We start from the raw sequence: 19,892 nt of genomic DNA, 5'->3' as shown, positions 1-19,892 counted from the left end.
TTTAAAGCAATAAACAAAATAGCTTTTTGTTGTAAAACTCTTCCATTGTTTTTACTTTTTTATTTTCTTCTTGCTTTATCAACCCTCCTTGGTTTCATCACTATTTATTATTGTAAAGCAAAACTAAATAGACCTCTGTAGAAGTATATTGGACTCATGGGGTTAGGTCGTCTTTGGTTTTGTCTTACTGAGTGCTGGCTTGTCTGGTGAAAGTCTAGCCACTGTAGGGGAAAAATAATTTACTGTGGGTGTGCTACCTCAACAGGACCCTGTTTGCTCAGGAATGAAGAGGTCGCATAGGACCACACACATCAGAGTTCTCAGAACTGACACCTTCACTGTTTTAAATTAAATTCCATAGCTTTTATAAGAGCAGCATTTCCCCACTTGTCAGGGTTCATGCATAGGACACTGACCTCATGAAATATATAAAACGTGAGATTTATAATTGATATATTTTTCTTGAATGTATATCATGTTTAAAAATGTAACTTCAGTTTTACAAGAGTGTATGTGATAGAAAAATAATTTCAAATTATGGACTTTTTTTTTCCTTAAGAAAGTAATTTAGGAATAAATACATAATTAATAATGATGGATAAACGAGTATCCTATTCTGGAATATCTAATTTGCAGTTACAAAGTAAAGGTCAGGAATTTCTTGAGAGTGACCAGAAGTTGGAATTTGATTTTAGAAGTCAAGGTACCGGGCTTGATATAAAAGGAAATGACTTTACTGGTTGGAAATGACTTTACTGAATTCCAACTAATACGCTTAATATAAAAATATAGTAATGAAACTAATTCACAGTAAGTTAAAGTTAGTATGAATTATGAGTATACCTTTAACTGTGCCTAAAACTATGAAGACACTTTAAATTATAAATATACTGCCTGAAATATTACTGTTATTAATTTGAACAGTATGTTAGGGACCAATGAGTAGAATGATTCAGACTGTATCTTCCCAAATGTTAACAAATAATTGGTAGGATATACATTATTACCATTTTAGTGTATAAATGTGTTCTATGAATTTGAGAATAGTGAATAAAATAAAAATGAAATAAGTCTAACAGAGTTAGCAAAAACAATTCTAGGAATTAGAAAAAATACATTCACATGTAATTATCCTTCAAAAAATGATTTTAATGACCTCTTTTCTCAATCAAAAGAAATAATTTCTTGCAAAACCAACTCCTCCAAACCAGTTTTACTAATTAATCTGGCCCAAATTGTTAGTACTTGGTATGTTTAACCATAAGGCCACTGTCAACCAGAATCTATGCATTATGGTTCCAATCATAGACACTTTGATTAAGTACATAGCATAGTCACATCCGATTTTCAAAAAGCTGAACACGTGCTAAACTGATTGGATTACACTGATTACATTATTGCTTCAATAATATACCAAAGTATAGGGTGTGTTTTAGTTTTTTAGATTCTTCTCCCACTCTGACATCTTCAAGATACTCTGTGAAACTTTTGTAAATTAACATTTCCTGACACTCTTTGAGAGAAAGCAGAACAGGCAGAACATAATATCAAAACACTTATATGAAATACTTCCCTTAGTCACCATATGTATTATGTATAAGTTGTGGTGGTAATCAGTCTTTAAATAAGTAGTGCATAGGTTTCAATGATGTGTGAGTCTGTCCTTAAATATCTCCTGTTACTTTAATGGAAAGCTCAAGGCAAAGATGAAGTGTGTGTCTACTTTGCGTTCCCTCTACCTGGTTGTACAGGTACAGCTGTTTGAATAAGCATTGGTGTACTCATTGTGATCTCTCTTTAAATCCAATTACCTTTCTGTAACAGGAAGTCATCAATGCTTTGAAGCAAACTTGGCATGTTTCCTGTTTTTTGTGTGTGGCCTGTGGAAAACCCATTCGTAATAATGTTTTTCACTTGGAGGATGGGGAACCCTATTGTGAGACTGGTAAGATCAAGAGCCATTAGTTGCTTGAGTTTTGAATAAACTCAAAGGTTAAGGTAAAACATTAACCCTTATTTTACTATGAAGTGAAAAGAAAATATTAGGCTAACTAGTTTTCCTTATTGTTTTTGGAGAAATTTAACATTACACTAAATATGTAGCAAAAAAAAACTACTAAAACTTTTTATGTGACTTTGTCAAAATAGACATTACCAACTTCATTATGAGAATTAAGAATGTAAGCAGTACTAAGGCTGGGAATGTGGCTCAGTGATAAAAAGCATTCGCCTGGCATGTGTGAGGCACCAGATTCAATCCCTAGCACCACAAAAAAGAAAAGAAAGTAAGTTTTATCTTAGAAAAGAAAGTAAGTTTTTTTTTAGTAAAAAAAAAAAAAAAAATGCTTTATTTGAATCTCTAATAATTCTTGGATACAAATTCTACCAAATCATATAGCCTAAAGCTACCTGTTATAGTCTAATAGTGAATTTTGAGTGGTTATAGACATGAGAAAAATGTTTAGCTTTAGAATATATGTTACTGATTTGCTTTTTAAGACAGTTGTCTTGAAAATAAACTTGCAATCCTGTGTTACTTTTACTGATGGGAGGATAATCCCTGTTTGGACTGCTCCTTTGCTAGAATTATTTTAATAAACTAGGCTCTAAAGTCCTATTTACTCCATTTGTCTTATTACCTGAACTCTGAATGCATTTTTTTCCTTTGCAGTGTCTATAAGTGAACTTCCCTAACACTTATTAATATTGGTTAGATGTTGCTACCACAATACATATTTCAAAATATGAAATAATTTTCTGTGATCCATACCAACACTTACTATCATTACATTCCCACTATTGAGATGTTTTTAAATTTTTTTTTAGTGTACATGGGCACAATACCCCAGCCTCCTACTATTGAGTTTTATTTTTATTTTACCTTGAAATCCAAAGTGTGGTGCTTAGAAGGGAATATTCTAGAGTGGTCAGGATTAATATCGTTCTGCCCTTCCTTGCCCACTCAGTATTCTCTTACTTTTACCTTTTCCTTGGCTCCTTAATTTAGAACCATTTGGATCGTCCATCAGGAACCCCCAGAAATTCCAGTAAAATACCCTGTGGGCTATTTCGGTACAGGTTGGCTACAGGCTGCCCACCCTATCCAACAAGAATATTTCACATTTTATAATTGCACTTAATTTTCTGTTTTTTATGCTTTTTGTTCAGGTTGGTTGGTATGCTTTAGACACTTGGCAAGACATTCGTATTGACAGATTGTTCCTCTGTAATCAAAACAGATAAAACTATCTAACCTTAATATCATGTTTAATGTATTCCAAGAAGCCATATTTTAAAAACCCAAAGAATTGCTTATAGAAAGGGAAAAATATTATTGAGGATCTATTTAAATGTTGCTTCAAGTTGGACTGCCTTTGTTCTTTTTCTTTAACCTCTCAAATCATTTTTAATATAGTTCCCCATCCCAATAAATGACCCCACTGTCCATTATTCAAAAACCTAGGGATGACTTTGGACTCTGACCTTTTCCCTGTTCTTCGCACATCCAATCTAGTGAGTAAATCTTAGCAGATCCCCCACCCCAGCAGGACATTGTACTTGTTTCTCTCCATCTCAGGTGTCACCACTAGTAACCCAACTTGTTCTCGCCCTTTGTTTGAAATTGTAATCACCATCTAAAGGATGTATCTCTTGATCCCCAAACCCCAAATAGCAGAGAAACTGCAGTAATTTTTTAAAAGTGTAAATCAGATTGCATTTAAAACCCTTTAGTGACTTCCATGTAAAATTATAGTCCTTGCCTTCTTTGCCAACCTCATCTACCACCTTATACTCTCTGTCACTAGATTTGGGCCATACCCGACCCCTCTACTATTTCTGAGAATGCTCAGATTCTTCCTGCATCAGTGCTTTTGTACTTACTGTTTCTTCTAACTGGAATGTTCTTGCCCAGGTTTTCAGTGGTGATAGTGCCTCAGTTTTCAAGTCTTTTCATAACTACTGCCTCCCCTGAGAAGTCTTTCCTAAACCTCCTATATAATGTAATGTACCCCCTACACTAATTATTCTGTATCATGACACTATTTTCTTTCCTTGAGGGCACTTTTCATGATCCGAAAACATTTTGTTTTGTTATCATTTATCTTTCAAATTCAAAAAAGGATAACATTCTGTTCCCAGTGAGAACATCGAAGTTGCATGAGGAGAGAGCCCCAACCGTCTTCTTCACCACTATATCTCTGCCACTACCTAGAACAATGCCTATAGATATGTGCTGAACATGGGTGCCAAGGTGTATTGAAGATCACTCAGAAAAGTGAATCTAGTTGCAGGTCTTAGCCTACTTCCCCTACAGCTCAGGTTGAATTGACTAGTGGCAGAGGCCAAAAGGTGAACCATGAGTCAACATGGTGGTGTGAGTAGCTGCATAAAAGGAAATAAAAGTGCTGATAACATTCTAATTTGAGAAATATCAAAATGGTTTCTTCAGAAAGAAATCCTATTAGTATTTTATAACAAATCTGTGCCAGGTAAATGGTGGTGTCTGGCTGAGGATCTTCAACATGAAGTCATAAAATTGAAAGAAAGATGTAGTGAGAGTAATGGTGCTAGTATTGTGATACAGTCTAGCTAGAAGCTTAGTCAAGGCCTTTGTTCATGGAAGTTTTCTATAACTTACGGCCCTTACCAAGTCAGATACCCTATGGAAATTTATTCAGAATTTATATTAATTAGTCTCACTGTTGCTAGTTATTAGAAGTTCTCTTGAATCTAAAAAAAAAAATTAGTTGTAGATGGACACAATACCTTCATTTTGTTTGTTTATTTTTGTATGTGATGCTGAGGATCGAGTGCCTCACATGTGCTAGGCAAGCACTCAACCACTGAGCCACAACCCCAGCCCCTCTTGTATTTTTTTGAAACAGTGAAGGCTACTGATAATTTATTAGAATTATATTCTTCCTTTTATGTATTTGGGCATTTAAATAGCTGGAGGGGATTGAGAAGTGTGATATTCAGAAATAAAAGAAAGAATGCTAAATTGTTTTAATGTTTACCAAGAGAAACCTGAAAAGTGCTAAATGTGTATTTCAAGCCAAATATTATGCCATCTCCTGAAATTTTTCTATTTACTAGTATCAAATTTTTCTACTTACTAGTATCTTTAACTTCAAGATCTCATTTAACCTCAGTTTTGTTGCTGTTTTCTATGAACTATCAATCTAAAGCTTCATCACATTTAAATGATGTCTCTCCCTCACCCCAATACAGATTATTATGCCCTTTTTGGTACTATATGCCGTGGATGCGAATTTCCCATAGAAGCTGGTGACATGTTCCTGGAAGCTCTGGGCTATACCTGGCATGACACTTGCTTTGTATGCTCAGTAAGTAAACTCTAAGCTCCTAATTAAAGTGGTACGGTACAGTCAGTTCTAGCCTAAGCACTTAAAGGAAATAATAGCTCTGGTATCGTTCAGTCCTTCAAACCTAAAGAAAAAAATATTTTTACAATGATTTTTAAAAGTTGTTTATTAATTAAAATTTGGGGACATCTTGAAGTTATTTGGTATAGAGTAAGATCTTTACCTTTAGAGAAAATACTATTTTTAATATATTTTTGCCCATAAGGAGAAGCTATGTATTTCTTAAAACAGTAAGAGTCTGTTTTTTCTTAAACTTTATTTTATTGGATATTTTTAGTACGTTCTAGAAACATTCGGTACTCCTTAAAATAGAAATAAACAATTATAAAAATCTATTGAATTAACACTGGTAATAAACTATGTGCTAATTCATTTCCTTCCTTAGCAATTGCTTATAAACATTCTTTTTGAGACTATAATAAACATTCAATAAAATACTTATCAATTTCATTGATATTTTAATATTTTTGGTTTTATTTTTAATTATTTGGCTACATAGAGTTAACATCCACCTAAAATATATATTTTTTGTATTTAGAAAGTGAATGTTCAATAAAGGTGCTCTCTTCCAATGTTTGGTTATTTTATTAGATTTAATATAGCTAATAGTGTCCAGTACTCATTGTTATGAAGGGAAAAAAGTAATGTCAATTAAATTCAGATGATTTCCCCAAACATTGCCTTTGAACTCTTTCTTGTTTACCTCATTCATCTGTTTGACTTCATGAAGTCTATAAAATAACAATTTCTAGAAGATTTGTCTTGTATTCTCTGGTGGAGCTGCTCATGAGCATTGTAATTAACCAAGGCAGGAGGAGAGGCAAGACGTGATGATATAATCAGCCATCAGGCAGATATTGACTAGGGTTTTCACTATGAGAAACAAAGAAATTTATTAATTTGGGCTGGGAATATAGCTTAGTGGTAGAGCTCTTGTCTAGCAATGTGTGAGTTTCTAAATTCAATCCCCAGTACTGCAAACAAAAATATTTTAAAAATTATTTCATGAATTGGTGATTTCACTAAAGAAATGAAATTAAAAGAGTGTATTTTAAGAACATCTCAATTATATGTGTTTTGGAGGAGAGACTAAAGTTGGGCTCAGGCATGTTTGGGAAAGCAGTTGAGTTGTGTTTTCTGTTTGAATGCTTTAGTTCTCTTTCAGCAGGTAACAGATTTAAATCATTGATTAGAATTAATTTGAGGAGAGAAAATATATTTAATGTGGCCTCTTTACATGTTAATTATTTTATTAGAACAAGTATTTCCCGTTCAATAAAAAAAGTAATGATCAGTGATTTAAATAAATTAGAATACATTCCAAGAAAAAAGTCATTCTTCAGTGCCTTTCAAAGATTACATGAAATGTCATAGTAATCATGAAATGTCAGAGTGTCTAACACAACCATCTGAAGTGCTTTGTCATATTATCCCATTGGGGGAAAAAGTCACTTCCCCCTTCTCTGTCATGCTTAATTAAAATAATGATAGTCTTTCAACCAATACTTCTTTTTCAGGTCTGTTGTGAAAGTTTGGAAGGTCAGACGTTTTTCTCCAAGAAGGACAAGCCTCTTTGCAAGAAACATGCACATTCTATGAATTTTTGAAAGTCAGCAGTTCAGGGAAAGAAGAAATTCGAAGAGAAAGAGGAAAATTGAAATTACCAATTAATTTTTAGATTTAATATTTATTTGGAGTTTTGAAAAATAATAGTGGCCCTGAAGGGATAAATTCCAGCATTAAAAACTAATTCTATGAGGAAATATTTGGCTTCATAAAGTAAAGAGACGGTTTGGCATTTGTTATTACTTTTTCTGCCCATAAAATAACCTTTATAAAAATCAATTTCCTGGTTGACTATTAAATTCATCTTTGAGTAAATTAGCAAAGAATTACATTTTAGATTAATAACTACAATCTCTATGCTGAAATAATTATACTTTCTTTCCTTGTTTCATAGTTAAGATAGTGAAAGGCAATGAAATTGCCGAAAACTTTATTAATAAGAGAATCTTTTTTTAAAACTACTGTTTATCTTTAAAACAGTGCATGAGAGTTTAAACAGAACTTTATCAGTAGGAGGTATCAGTTTAAGAAAAACGGTGTACTTTTTGTTTGTTTGTTTGTTATTAAACAGTAGGAAAAGCCAGTGATATTTTTGATCAAATGTATCAAACCATTCTTTTCTTACCCCCTTCCAAAAAGCTGCCATATCACTTATAAAATCTCAAATTCTTTCCTTTTATTAAAATGTGACTATTTCTACTTATTGTGTATGCTTTATCACCCACATTAGCCAAACCCGGAAGTTTCCCTTCCCTCATAGTGAGATAAAGAGCATAAAAAACTTTGGGCTCTAACAGTTTGCTTTCTTTAAAGAGAAAACATAGGAAAGACTGTGGTTAGGAATTATGGCAACTGAGAAGATTGAACCTTAAAAAGCAAACTGCTCCCTTTCAGAGTTGTGCTGCTGACTGAAGTTTTGAGAGCCGTTTTTGCAGAAATTTTTGTTTTGTTTTGTTTCACTGAATTATAAATTAGAATTGGTTTGGGATTATAGTAAACTCTAGATTTTGTGTGTGTGTGGTTTTTCTCTCAATAAGAAATGAACTACTTCCAAATGCAATCACAAAGTTTGGAAAGCTTTTATTCACAGAGACTTGGTAGCATAGGAGGGGGAGGTGATTAATTACTCAGATTGGCCTCTTATTTGGTTTTCCCCATTTGGGTGAAGAATTATGTGGACACCACATGGAAACAGAGAAACAATTGTGAAACTGTGGGTCCCAGTTGATATTTGCCCAGTGAGAAAACAGATTATGGCATTCGATAGTTTTTCTCTCTGTTTTTTCTTTGTTTCTAGAATGGGTGAAAGCCTATGATCCCACTGAGTTATAATTTAAATCTGTTTGAGGCAAGGTGCTTTTAAAGTCCAGACAAAGTCCCCAAGTCCTTCCTGCCCCATCACTCACTAAGGCCTTCACTTCTATTGTGTGTATGTTTGTTATAGTGGAGGTTTTAGGCTACACTATTTGTTTAACCTCCCTAAGAACTTTCAAGGCATCTGTCCTGAAAGCTGCTAATTTATGGTCTAGCAGATTTATATTATATGCAGATAATAATTAACTGGGGATAAAAGAATAGGAGGGGGTGACACAAGTGGCAAACTGAATACTTCCCCAGTAGCTCCGCCAGACTACCTCCTCACCCTGCATCTTGTAGGGACGGGGAAAGCTTCTGAGATGAAGTGCTGGAGTTGAATTGTGCATTAGATCTCATTGCTGCTGAAGTCACCTTTGTGTGACTTGCCAGCTAATGTGCATCCTTACATATCTTAACATTCAGTCTTTTTGCTTTATACAATACAAAGTAGGTGGTTTTGATTTGATGGAGTTTTTTTGTTGTTTAGTTTTGCCTTTATAGATTGTTTGCCAAGATAGTATTTTATAAGTGAAAAGCATTGGAGTGTTTTCTTCAAAGAATTGTATTTGACCTGGATTTCTTACAAAGATATCTTTGAGGGTATCTTTAGACTTTCTGCATATTCTTCATGGAGCATAATGTTTCCTTTCTCCAAATTTTAATCCCTAGAAAGGTAGTGTTGCTTCCTAAATATCATTTTATTTTTGTGCTCTGTCTGTGGTGTCACAGAGCTTTTTATCTGTTCCTAAAACAGTTAATTCTGTGAAATAAATATTGCCCATAACCCAGAAGAATCTCTGTGTTTTACAATGGGGAACGCTGTGTTTAATTCACCAGCATCAATTTTCTAATAACTGGCTGAGCACTTTATTCTTCCGGTGAGCTCTTTTGAGTATTTATTTTTCTGACTATAAATATTCTGTGTCAGTAGCATCTTTATTATTACTTCTTTCCTGTAGAGCATTGACTTTTCATCTCCCTAGATGTATATTTTAAATTGATATACTTGGTAAAACACAGATGAAAATCATAGTACATGACTCAAAATCTCCTCTACTTTAATCTCCCACTTTAAAAATTTTAGTGATGGGTTTAGATTCTCCAGACTTGGAAGGGATGAATATTGCCCACCAAAGTAGCAATCTAAAAATGATCCCCTCTGCTTTAGGTTATAGTAACATGGGTATTCCTATTGATTAAGGTTATATTTAGAGTTTTGTTTGGGGTTTGTTTGTTTGTTTTCCAAGTTGTGCTAGGGATCAAACCCAGGGCCTTGTGCATGCCAAGTCAGCACTCTGCCTCTGAAATAGATCCGCAGCCCTTTTTGTTTTTATTCTGAGACGGGGTTCTCATTCAGACTGGCCTCAAACTTGAGGTCTTCAGGCCTCAACCTCCCAAGTAGCTGGAATTACAGGTGTGCACCACCATAGCTGACAATTTAGAGTTTAAAACTAAAACCTATTCATTTGGTCAGAGTATTAAAACAAATAGAAATAACAGTTTAAATCTCCAAAATATTAGTGTAGCCTTATGTTTAAAATTATTCACAAAACATACAGTTTTCAAGGAGTGCTAGATTAGAAGCAGTTTCATAGGAAATCCTTTCTTCCCCTTGTTGAGTGTGAATCCAAAGACATATTGATATTTTGTGACATTTGGAGTTTAGTCAGCCCCATTGAAGGGAAGGGGAATCATACTGAGTAGTTTTACACAAATCTTAACCTGGCCTCAATTTGTCTCCCTCACCCCCAAATGTTAAAAGGTATCTGATTTGAATTCTTAATGTATAATTTGCCTTATCTATAATAATCTCTATCTTCTGTTTAAGTTTTTAAGTTTGTATATACCTGCTGTTTTGCTTTTGGATACATTTTCTAATTAAAAAATCACATGAGAAATATAATCATTATAGTAATACCTTTATGTGCACATACTCGATAAATAAATGCCTGCAATGTTATAGAAAAGCTCTCCTTGTTTTTGTTTTTGCATAGTAAGTGATTCTATTAAGATATCAGGTGGGAAAAAATCATGTTCTATATGCACAGGATAGGATGAAATGTAATAATTACCTTAAGAATTCCTCTTTTATTTGCCAATCAAAATATCCCAGAAACAGAACTTTTGAAAGTGCTGTCACATTTATTCTGCTTTTATCCATTTTTATAGTTTGCATATATAAAGTACACAATAAATGTTTGTAAATTTGTAGATAAGTCTGTCTTTTTTTAAAAAAAAAAAGTTTATTACTGGGCTGGGAGTGTAGCTGGCTCACTGATAGCATGCTTGCCTGGCATGCACAAGGCCCTGGGTTGAATCCCCAGCACCATAAATAAATTTAAAAATTTTTAATGTTTATTGCTGAAATTATTTATTGGAATAACAACATATCAAGCATTATATTGTTATCATAGATTGTAATCAAACAATGTAAATTCTCATCTACATTTTCACATTGTGCATTAACCAGGGTTCATTACTTCGTGTGTCACATCCAGATCTCATTAGCAAACTGTGCACAAGTAGGCAAGCTCACCACGTCCTGCTCTGTTTATTGGCTTGAGTAAGATTTTTTTTCCAACTGTATAAAGTTAAGAGGAATGTTTCTGTTGCAAGCTGTGTATTGGAAATAAGAGAGAAATTCAAGTCTATTTGCTCACAGTATATTAAACTCCAGAAGCCAAACTTTTAAGGGCATCAAGTCTGCATCTGACATTTTAATAGCTGCTGTTTGGTTTCTATCAATCACGTCATTGCACATTAAAATGCACCAACAAAATAAGAGATCTGTCATTCCTTCGTTAAGAAACAGTAATCCAGTGCAAGATTTATAGGCTTACGACTCAACTGTGTGTTCACAATAAATCCCCATTCAGTGTTCAAACCAGAGCAAGCCTCCCTGTCGTTCAGTGTTTTCTTGTCAAATGTCCTCAATATAAGATTATCAAAGGTTTTCTTACAGAACTACATATAAAATCCTTTTGCCAGCAAAAGCTTAATTTAGGTTGGCGGCTTCCCTTTTTGAGTTACCCAGACAAGATCTTGGTTATATCAGAAACACATAGGTACTGCTGTATTATTAGCAGGCCTGGTGTTAATTAGGGAGAATTACCAGAAATAGTTTGCCTCGTGGAAATTTATTACAGAATCACACTTGACTGATGGCAGAATAGGAGTTGCTGAGAGAGAGCAGCTCCCACTCATAACCACTAATTAATAGGGTGCCAAAATTCCACAGAGAAGGTTTCATCCCAAGTGTGGGAGCCTCACAGGGAAAATGGTTCCTGTGCAGTATTTAAATTTTAACAGAGGAAAGTAGCTGGACACATGGCTACCTAACAAGAGTCTCAGATAGATGGGTCTTAGGCTACGAATGAGAAGATTTAACTCAGTAAGCACCAAGCCCAAAAGTTACCTGTGTGTTTGTCATAAGGATATATATATATATTAATGTGAAGCATCTGATTCCCAAACTTCATTTTATGAAGAGAATTCAGAATGATCCATTTTATCTGGTATGATATAGTACTCTTGGTTCCCTCACTTAAAAGCTGAGTTGGTGGCAAGATTACATCAATGATTAATAGGAAAGGTGTGGCCTGTACACCTTGAACATGGAGTTGGAGAGAGCGAGGTGCACTTAGTGATCGGCACTAATGGCAGAGCACTGGAGAGCCACTAGATGAACACTTGCCAAGAAGGCGGGGTTTTTTTTTCTCCCTGTCTGTAACTGCATGTAATCACACACAATAGAGCTTGGAGTGGTTGTTGAACGTGGAAGAATAAAACATTTTCATGTCAGAAAACCACTGATCACTGACCTCAGGGAGAAAAATAAAACAATTTAGAATTCACAGAGTATAATTTCTCAATTATAGCAAATATTATTCCCAAAGAAAAAGACTTCTCTGCCAGGCCTATGAATCAGTTGGCCCAGTCTTTTATGCATCCGTGTTTCAAAGGACGGTTTCTGTCTTTCTATCCAAAGTTTCCTAATTGAGTTTCAGATTCGTTTTTCATCTTCATATTCTAAACTGTCACCTACTTCAAATATAACGGGGTTTGTTTTCTTTTGTTTTTTCCTGTTTTGTTTCTTTTGCTTGTAAAGCCCATGGCTGGTGCTATTATTCTAATTTATTCAATTCGATTGTTCCTTTGGTTAAAGTATTTATTGGTGCACATTAAATAACACAGAATGGTAGTTTTCATTGTATATTTCTATATCCATAAAATATAATTTGACAAATTTCATTCCCCAATACCTGCCTCACCCCTGTTCCTTCCCCCGACCCTCTTGCTCTTTCCTAATGGTCTCCCTTCTACTTTCATGGCATCCTATTTTGGGTTTAGTTTTTGTTTTCCTGTTTTCTTTTTTTTTTCCCCCTCTAGTTTTACATATGGAGAAAACTTTTCCAAGTCTGACTTATTTTGCTCAAAATATGGTCTCCAGTCCCATGTGTTTTCCTGCAAATGACATAATTTCATTCACTCATGGCTGAATAAAACCCCATTGAGTATATGTACCACATTTTCTTTATTCATTCATCTATTGACAGACACCTATGCTGATTCTATAACTTGGCTCTTGTGAATTGTACTGTCATAAAAATGGGTATGCCTGTATCTCTAAAACATGCTGACCTCAATTCTTGGGGATAAATACTGGGAAATGGTATAATTAGAGCATATGGTAGGTCATTCCATTTTTTAGCTTTCTAAAGAACCTCCACACTTATTTCCCTACTGGTTGTAGAGACTATATCTTTAGGTGTGTCCTTTAATTTTTGACCTTAGTGTATCAGTAAAATGCCCAACCATTCTCTTAGAAAATGAGAAAGTAAATGTAACTCCATTACTCTATTATTCATTTTGTATAAATAAAAGTTGGCTTACATGTGACCCAATATTGATATCTGGCCCCAAAAACTTTCTCTTTCCCTATTTGCTTGAGAATCCTGACAATTTAATGGCCTCCATAGTTGACTGAAACCAAGAGCAAAAGAACCCATGGAACTTTTCAAGTATGAACTTTAAAATATAAATTAAATTAGTCTGGCTTCCTCACCTGAAACTTATCTTCATTCTGCTCTCCTAAATTATTATGCTACTGCTGAATATTAAAAATGCTTTGAATAAAAATGAACTTAACAAGCAGATTGAGAGGCACTGAAGAGATCCCAGTACTTCCACCACCCCCCCAAAAAAAAAGATACAAATCAATAGGAATCTATTATAGTTTGCTTATTGCTAAATCTGGGAAGTACTTGATGCTCTTTAACAATATCAACATAGATTATAATAGCATAAATTAGGGCTAGGAAATCAGAGTCCAGTCAGTACAGAAATCACATAATAACTTAGGAGAAGTTTAGTATAAAGATTTATTAAGCTGTGATAGGACAGCTGAATATGAAAATATAAAGAAAACTCTAAAAGGTAACCTAAAGCTGAGAGGAAAGACACAACAAAGACAACCTCAGAAGCAGGTCTTCTCCCCATGGCTAGGGGTGAGACCTTGGAGAAAGTGGTTGTCAGCCCACTGAATGCCAGGTTGCTGAAGCCAGATCTTGCTCTCAGTAGCTGAACACAAGGAAACAGCTCTGAACTGCAGGCAAGCCAGAGCTCATGGCCAGGTGCACAGAAGAAGTGGGGATGCTGCTCTGAGTGCTGGTCTGGAATATACAGCACTTGTAGCAAGAGGGCACAGCAAGGTGCTGATCAAACCCAGGCTAGGGATGCAAAATTTCTGAGGGACTGTGCACTTTGCACACACAGCTGGGGGAAAGAACCACCAGATGACTCCAAACACATACAGCATGATGGACCACACAGAACAGCAAAATGCAGCACGGGCAACCAGAAAAAGAATCCCCTCCTATAATATTCTTTTGTCTCTCTCATCTGACAAAACACCCATTGACCACTGTGAAAGAGAAATTCTTGTGTAGTCTAGACTGGCACAGTGACGCGTGCCTATAATCCCAGGGACCCAGGAGGCTGAGGCAGGAGGATCAAAAGTTCAAAGCCAGCCTCAGCAACTTAGCCAGGCCCTGAGCAACTTGGCAAGGCCCTGTCTCTAAATAAAATATAAAAGGGGGTGGGGATGTGGCTCAGTGGTTAAGTGCCTGTGGGTTCAATCCCCAGTACTAAAAAAAGAGTCTAGTCTGATATCACAGAGCAGGTACTGAAGGGTGAACAGTGAATTGGGAATGGAAAATCAATAAATTAATAATTGACACACTTGGATACAAATTAAAACTTTAGATTCTTGGCTAAATAAAATCCCCATTATGCAGAACATCACCATATATTCTTGGTGAGTTCAAAAGTCAAGAAATTATTTTTTTATTTCAAAAGTCCTTTTATAATATACTTTCAGTATACAACATAAACATAATGTTGTACTGATTGTGTTTTCCAAGGTTTACCCATTCATCATCCATTATAACTGTATAGTTCTAAATATTTAAGAGACTCAGCTGGATATATACTAGGGTATAACCAAAGTCATTCTTTTAATGAGTTAATTTTCTTACTTGAATACTTGTGCTACAGGTAAGTGAGTAAAATATTCTTAGTTGAAACTTTATGTTATTTAATTGGGATTTCGTAGGAGATGGGGCACATTCAGGGTGCTATGGTGTAGACTTAATTAGGATTTTAGTTTACAGAAGTTGTTCTGTGTAAACCTCCACCCCTATCATATAGGAAAATTAATCACTTTCATATTCAGCCAGGAGATCGACAAGTTTACAATACACTAAAACATAAAAGGATCAAGCCAATCAGATCTATAATAACAACTTGCATTTGTTAGTCTTTGTAATTTGTGTGGTACGTTATCTGTCACACTGGGGTACACAAGCACACTGCAGACTCACAATTGGAGAAACTGATCGTGGATTTTTAATTCACATCTTAGACATGAGAAAATCGAAACTCAGAGATGTAATTTTCTAAAAGCAGCTCTAATCTGGCAAATGTGACACTTGGACTTTCTGATAGACTAGAGATAAAATATATTATTTTCTCCATATTTCCTTTGAATTCCTCTTATTAATAAGGGATAATTCCAATATATTCAGTTAGTAAAGGATGGTGTTAGGAATAGTTTTGGTAGAATATGTGGAACCTAAGGACTGCATCTCTGGCGTGTGCAGTTGCCTGCCACACAGATGTCAATATTTGGGTGGTTTGCAATTGGGCCATCTGTTCTTTGAGGGTATTTGTGATGTGATAGTCTTCTCTGCAATGTGCCATTTGCTGTTCTTTGTGTTTTCACTCCATTTCACAGTACATACGCTGTGGGTATATATATATTAAAAAAAAAAAAAAACAGGAATAATGAGAGAAAGTTGGTTTGAAGTGTGGGTAACACCAAATGTGATTATTAAACTAATTAGAAAACTGTAGGAAATGCAATTAAAATTACTTCCACACACGCAGCTCCCAAGACCTAGTTATAAGATGTTGGAAAATCGGTCAGAGTGGTTTGACACCCAGTAATGCTACCTTTTCAGTGTGATGAATTTAGATCCCAGCTGTGAGTCTGAAGACTGAAAGGTGGAACAAGGTAAGACCTCAGCAAGAGTGGAGAGAAACTACATAGATGTCTAATTATACAGACAACATTGCCGAAGATTCCTGGTTTTATGCAATTGAAATAAAATCTCTTTGTTATTTAGTAATGACAGGCACCACTGCTAAGTCCACTGAAGCATAGCTGGAAAATCCAACTGCCCTCACATCTGTTTTGCGTGACCTTTCAATCATCGACAAATACTTGTGCCACTAGGAGTTGAAGCCTGGGGAGGATATGGCTGTGTGACTTTCTAAGCTATCGCTATGGAAAACATATTGAAACAAAATTCACGCATGCCATGGACCATGCCCAGAAATTACAGACTTGTCTGGGTGGTGTTAAGGATTTGACCTGCTGAGAGTGCTCACACCTGCTTCTTACATTCAAGCTTCTAATCCTTCGTTCAGAAAAGGAGACAAATATGTGAATGGACTGCTGTGACTGAAATCTTAAAGAGTGTAGGCCCTTAACCTGGTTTGAACAAAAGTGACAGAATAAAGTCCATTTTTGATGTCCATTACATCTATTATACTATCAGACTTCCGAAGCCTGTGTGACTTGACTCTCCTTTGAGATCTAGGACTTAAGCTAGAGTGACTGCTTGAGTTCCAAGCGGTAACGAAGTGTTCTGAAAAGGGTTGTTTATTCCAAATTTTTAAAGAAAAAGAAAACCACTCAAGAATCTCTTGAAAAGACTGTAATAAATACTAATAAATTTCACCCTCACTCCAATATGGCAGGGAGCCACTGGAATAATATCAAGAACTACAGTTGTCTCAAAACCAACCAAAACTATTGTCAAGGTGGACTCATTAACCAATAATAACTGAATATAATAATTATATATAAATATACATGCCAAGTGCTTGAAGAGGGAAGACCTTGCTTATGAAGAACAGAAACATTGGCTACTGATTTTGATTACACCCAGCTTAAACTGATGAAGATTAATAATATAAATCACCTCCAAACCAGTAGTGTTCCTTTTTTAAGAGGATTATTCAACATTTATATAGTGTGGGAAACTGAGCACTTTTTTGTGAGGAAGGAAGAAGTACAGAATAAATGAACTCAGAGGTGGACCTCTTTAAATGCCCTGAGCCACTTAGCACTGCCCTAAACTCAGCAGAGCAGCCCTTATCCAGGAGTTGTCCACTGTTTTCTGAAATCTCCCTTGGGAGTTTCAATTCCTGCCTCTAAACTGCTTATCAAAGTCTCCCATCAGACCCGATGGTGTTCTTTCTGCAAGAATCTTGTGTTAGCTTTTAAAAGATTAAGGTTTATTTTGACTCATGGTTCCAGAGGTTCAGCCCCTAGTCAGCAGCTTCAAGACAGAAACATCATGGTGGAAGGGTATTGTGAAGGAAAGCTCATGGCAGCCTGGAAGTAAAAAGGGAGAGAGGAAGAGGCCAGGGACAGGGACAGATATAGATCCCAAGGCCATGCCCCCAGTGGCCTACTTTCCCAGTCATTTCCCACCTGTCTTACAGTTTTAAACCACCTCCCAGTTAGTCCATTCAAATTATTAATCCATCAAATTGATTCATCCACTGGTAAGGTGAGAGCCCCTGTAATCCAATCATTTTCACCCCTGATCATTGCTACATTGTCTAACACATGAGGCACTGGGGGACATTCCAGATCCAAATGATAACAACCACTCTAGTAGATTACATTTCTACCTCCCCACATTTCTAGTGATGTTTTAGAGTTCCTCACAGACCAGTATCCCGGGCAATTGCACACTAGGTCAACTTCTTTAACTGGCATTCCCTCATTTATGAAATTTCTGACCTTGGAAAAGCTACAGAACTTGATTGAGCCTGCATTTTCTCACTAATGTGTCCCTAGGTCTTCTGAGAGGATAGAGCTCCTGTGTTTTGGAGAATTGTTATGACACTTAAATGAGATACTAGACCTACCTGAGCTCCAAACAACCTACCCATCCCTCTTTTCTAGGAGACAGCAGAAGTACTACTCATAAAACAAATTCAAATTGCTACTCATTTGTTCAGGAAATGAGACATACCATGGAATATGTGAATGGGCAGCTGTCCTTTAAATTTTAAATGATCCTACATAAATTTGAGGATTACCATCAGCTATCTCAGAGACTCATAATGAATATTTAAGCTAAGTGAGTCGTCTTTGCATGAAAAATAGAAGTTGTAAAGTAACTGATGTAACTGTGTTTTGAAATACTGTTGGTCAGGAACCCCTTTATTTCAACAATACCTATTCTACATAATACAATTAAGGGTGAACATCTTGAGTGTTGCCTATCTTCACATTTTACCTCAATGTTTCTCAAGCTTTAGAGTACATCAGAATCTTCTGGAGGGCATCTTAACACAATTGGCCCACTCTCAGAGTTTTGGTGTAGTAGTTCTGGAGCAGGATGAAAATGTTCATCTCTGACAGGTTCCCAGGTGAAACTGATCCTGCCAATCTGGGGCCCACTCATGAGAAGCATCTGTCTCTAACCACTGCTTCTCACCTTAAGGTGTGAACAGATGTGCTGAGGTCTTGATCGAGGATATGCTTGGGCCTCACCTCCCGAGACCCCCACTCCAGTAGCGGTGGAGCAGGGCCAATCGTTTGCATTTATAGCAAGCTCCTGGCTGGCTGAAGCATCTAATCCACAGAGCACATCTTCCAAAAGGATTCTCTGGTTTAGACATCATGAAACAAAACGTGAGAGGACTTCCTTATAGCTTATAGGTAGAGGCTAACACATTCCTCATCTTGTGTCTAAAAATCAGAGAATCATGCTTAGATTTCTGAAAAGTAGATTCATAGAAAAAAGTCTTATCTGCTCCAGGAATTATGTAAGTTTTTTTCACCAGTTTTTTCAGGATTCTCCAGTGCTGGTGAAGAGTGGAGCAGATTCACCAGATTTGGCACCAGGTATTGACTGAGCCAGAGCACTAAATGCTAGCAATGGATGTGAGCCCCACCCTGAGTTTGGAATTAGGTTAAATCTCAAATGGTAGGGTTTTGTTTTGTTTTTCTTTTTTACCATTCAGGATTAGTAGTGTTAATTTCCTTAACCTTGAACAATAAACTTCATGGCCCAATACATTTGCCTTTCTGAAACTGAGAGCATGCACTGAGCCAGGCATCACGGATTCTGTGGGTCACTAACTATTTCTCTGACCCTGGAATAGGCACTTAACGAATTTGGACCATACCTTTATTTTAGTGATTCTTTCCTGAAAACATCCTCTTCAGAACACAACATGTAAAGCAGGCAAGAGGTAAGCCCTGGGCACTTCAATGTCTTAATTTTTTAGCCAAAGTTATTTCTAACTTGCAAAACTGCCAAAGGAACTGTGGATCCCATGGGTTCTCAGGGACAAGATGTGTAACTTGCTTAGCTGGAAGGCCTCCGAAATTTCTTCCAGTCTAACATGAACCTGCCTGTGGGGGGATCCTAGACATGTGCCGTTTCCAGCAAGTCCATGCAAATTCCACTCAGGACTCTGGCTTCACCTAAAGAATAGTTGTTTGGGTTTTTGTTTTAAATCACAGTCCATTCCTTCAGTTCTTTCCCTCCTTAAAACTAACAAGCTGATTTTTTCCCCTTGTAAACTACTGAAAACTGCCTCCCTCTGGGAGGGGGAGGTAAGAGGAAAGGTTGTCTGCAGCCACATGGGGAGGTCTGGAGTTGCTTTGTTTTCTTAGCTGTGCTGTGCAAATGAACTGAAGGTTTAACACTTAGGTGCTGTTTGAAGATATAATACAACAGGGCCTAGAGTGGGGAGTCCAGGAACCCCATGGCTGGCCTTCCTTGCCGAGGCCCCTGCCATACAGCTGTTCTGAGTACTGCAAAGCTAAAATTTGTTGCCATGGCTTAGACCTAAACAAACCTGTGCCTGTTCTGGTATGTAGATTATGCTCCCCCAGGACAGCCCTGCTCACTCATTCCACGTTCATCTGTGGGACCTATGGGTTTCAATCATTCCTCCACCATCTCCCATTCGAAAGCCACAGTTGGTTAT

At 36.3% G+C, this 19,892-nt stretch overlaps 1 protein-coding gene and 1 long non-coding RNA gene across 18 annotated transcripts in view; one reads left to right on the top strand and one right to left on the bottom strand.

Annotated features, from left to right (window-relative positions):
* The window catches only part of PDLIM5 (PDZ and LIM domain 5), a 225,055-nt gene extending 214,779 nt beyond the window's left edge, over nt 1-10,276 (top strand). For all 17 annotated transcript variants that reach the window (XM_079154759.1, XM_079154748.1, XM_079154752.1 and 14 more), the window contains 3 exons: nt 1,825-1,945; nt 5,233-5,348; nt 6,905-10,276. In XM_079154759.1, the coding sequence (XP_079010885.1) occupies nt 1,825-1,945; nt 5,233-5,348; nt 6,905-6,994 (327 nt within the window). In that variant the 3' untranslated portion in view covers nt 6,995-10,276. The remainder of the gene's footprint in view (nt 1-1,824; nt 1,946-5,232; nt 5,349-6,904) is intronic.
* LOC306670175 overlaps nt 1-19,892 on the bottom strand; it is a 165,812-nt gene that overhangs the window by 113,473 nt on the left and 32,447 nt on the right. The gene's annotated exons all lie outside the window — the stretch shown is intronic.

Source organism: Sciurus vulgaris (genome assembly GCF_902686455.1).
Source record: "Sciurus vulgaris genome assembly, chromosome: 9".
Lineage (NCBI taxonomy): Eukaryota > Metazoa > Chordata > Mammalia > Rodentia > Sciuridae > Sciurus > Sciurus vulgaris.
This window is presented reverse-complemented; position numbering and strand designations above follow the sequence as displayed.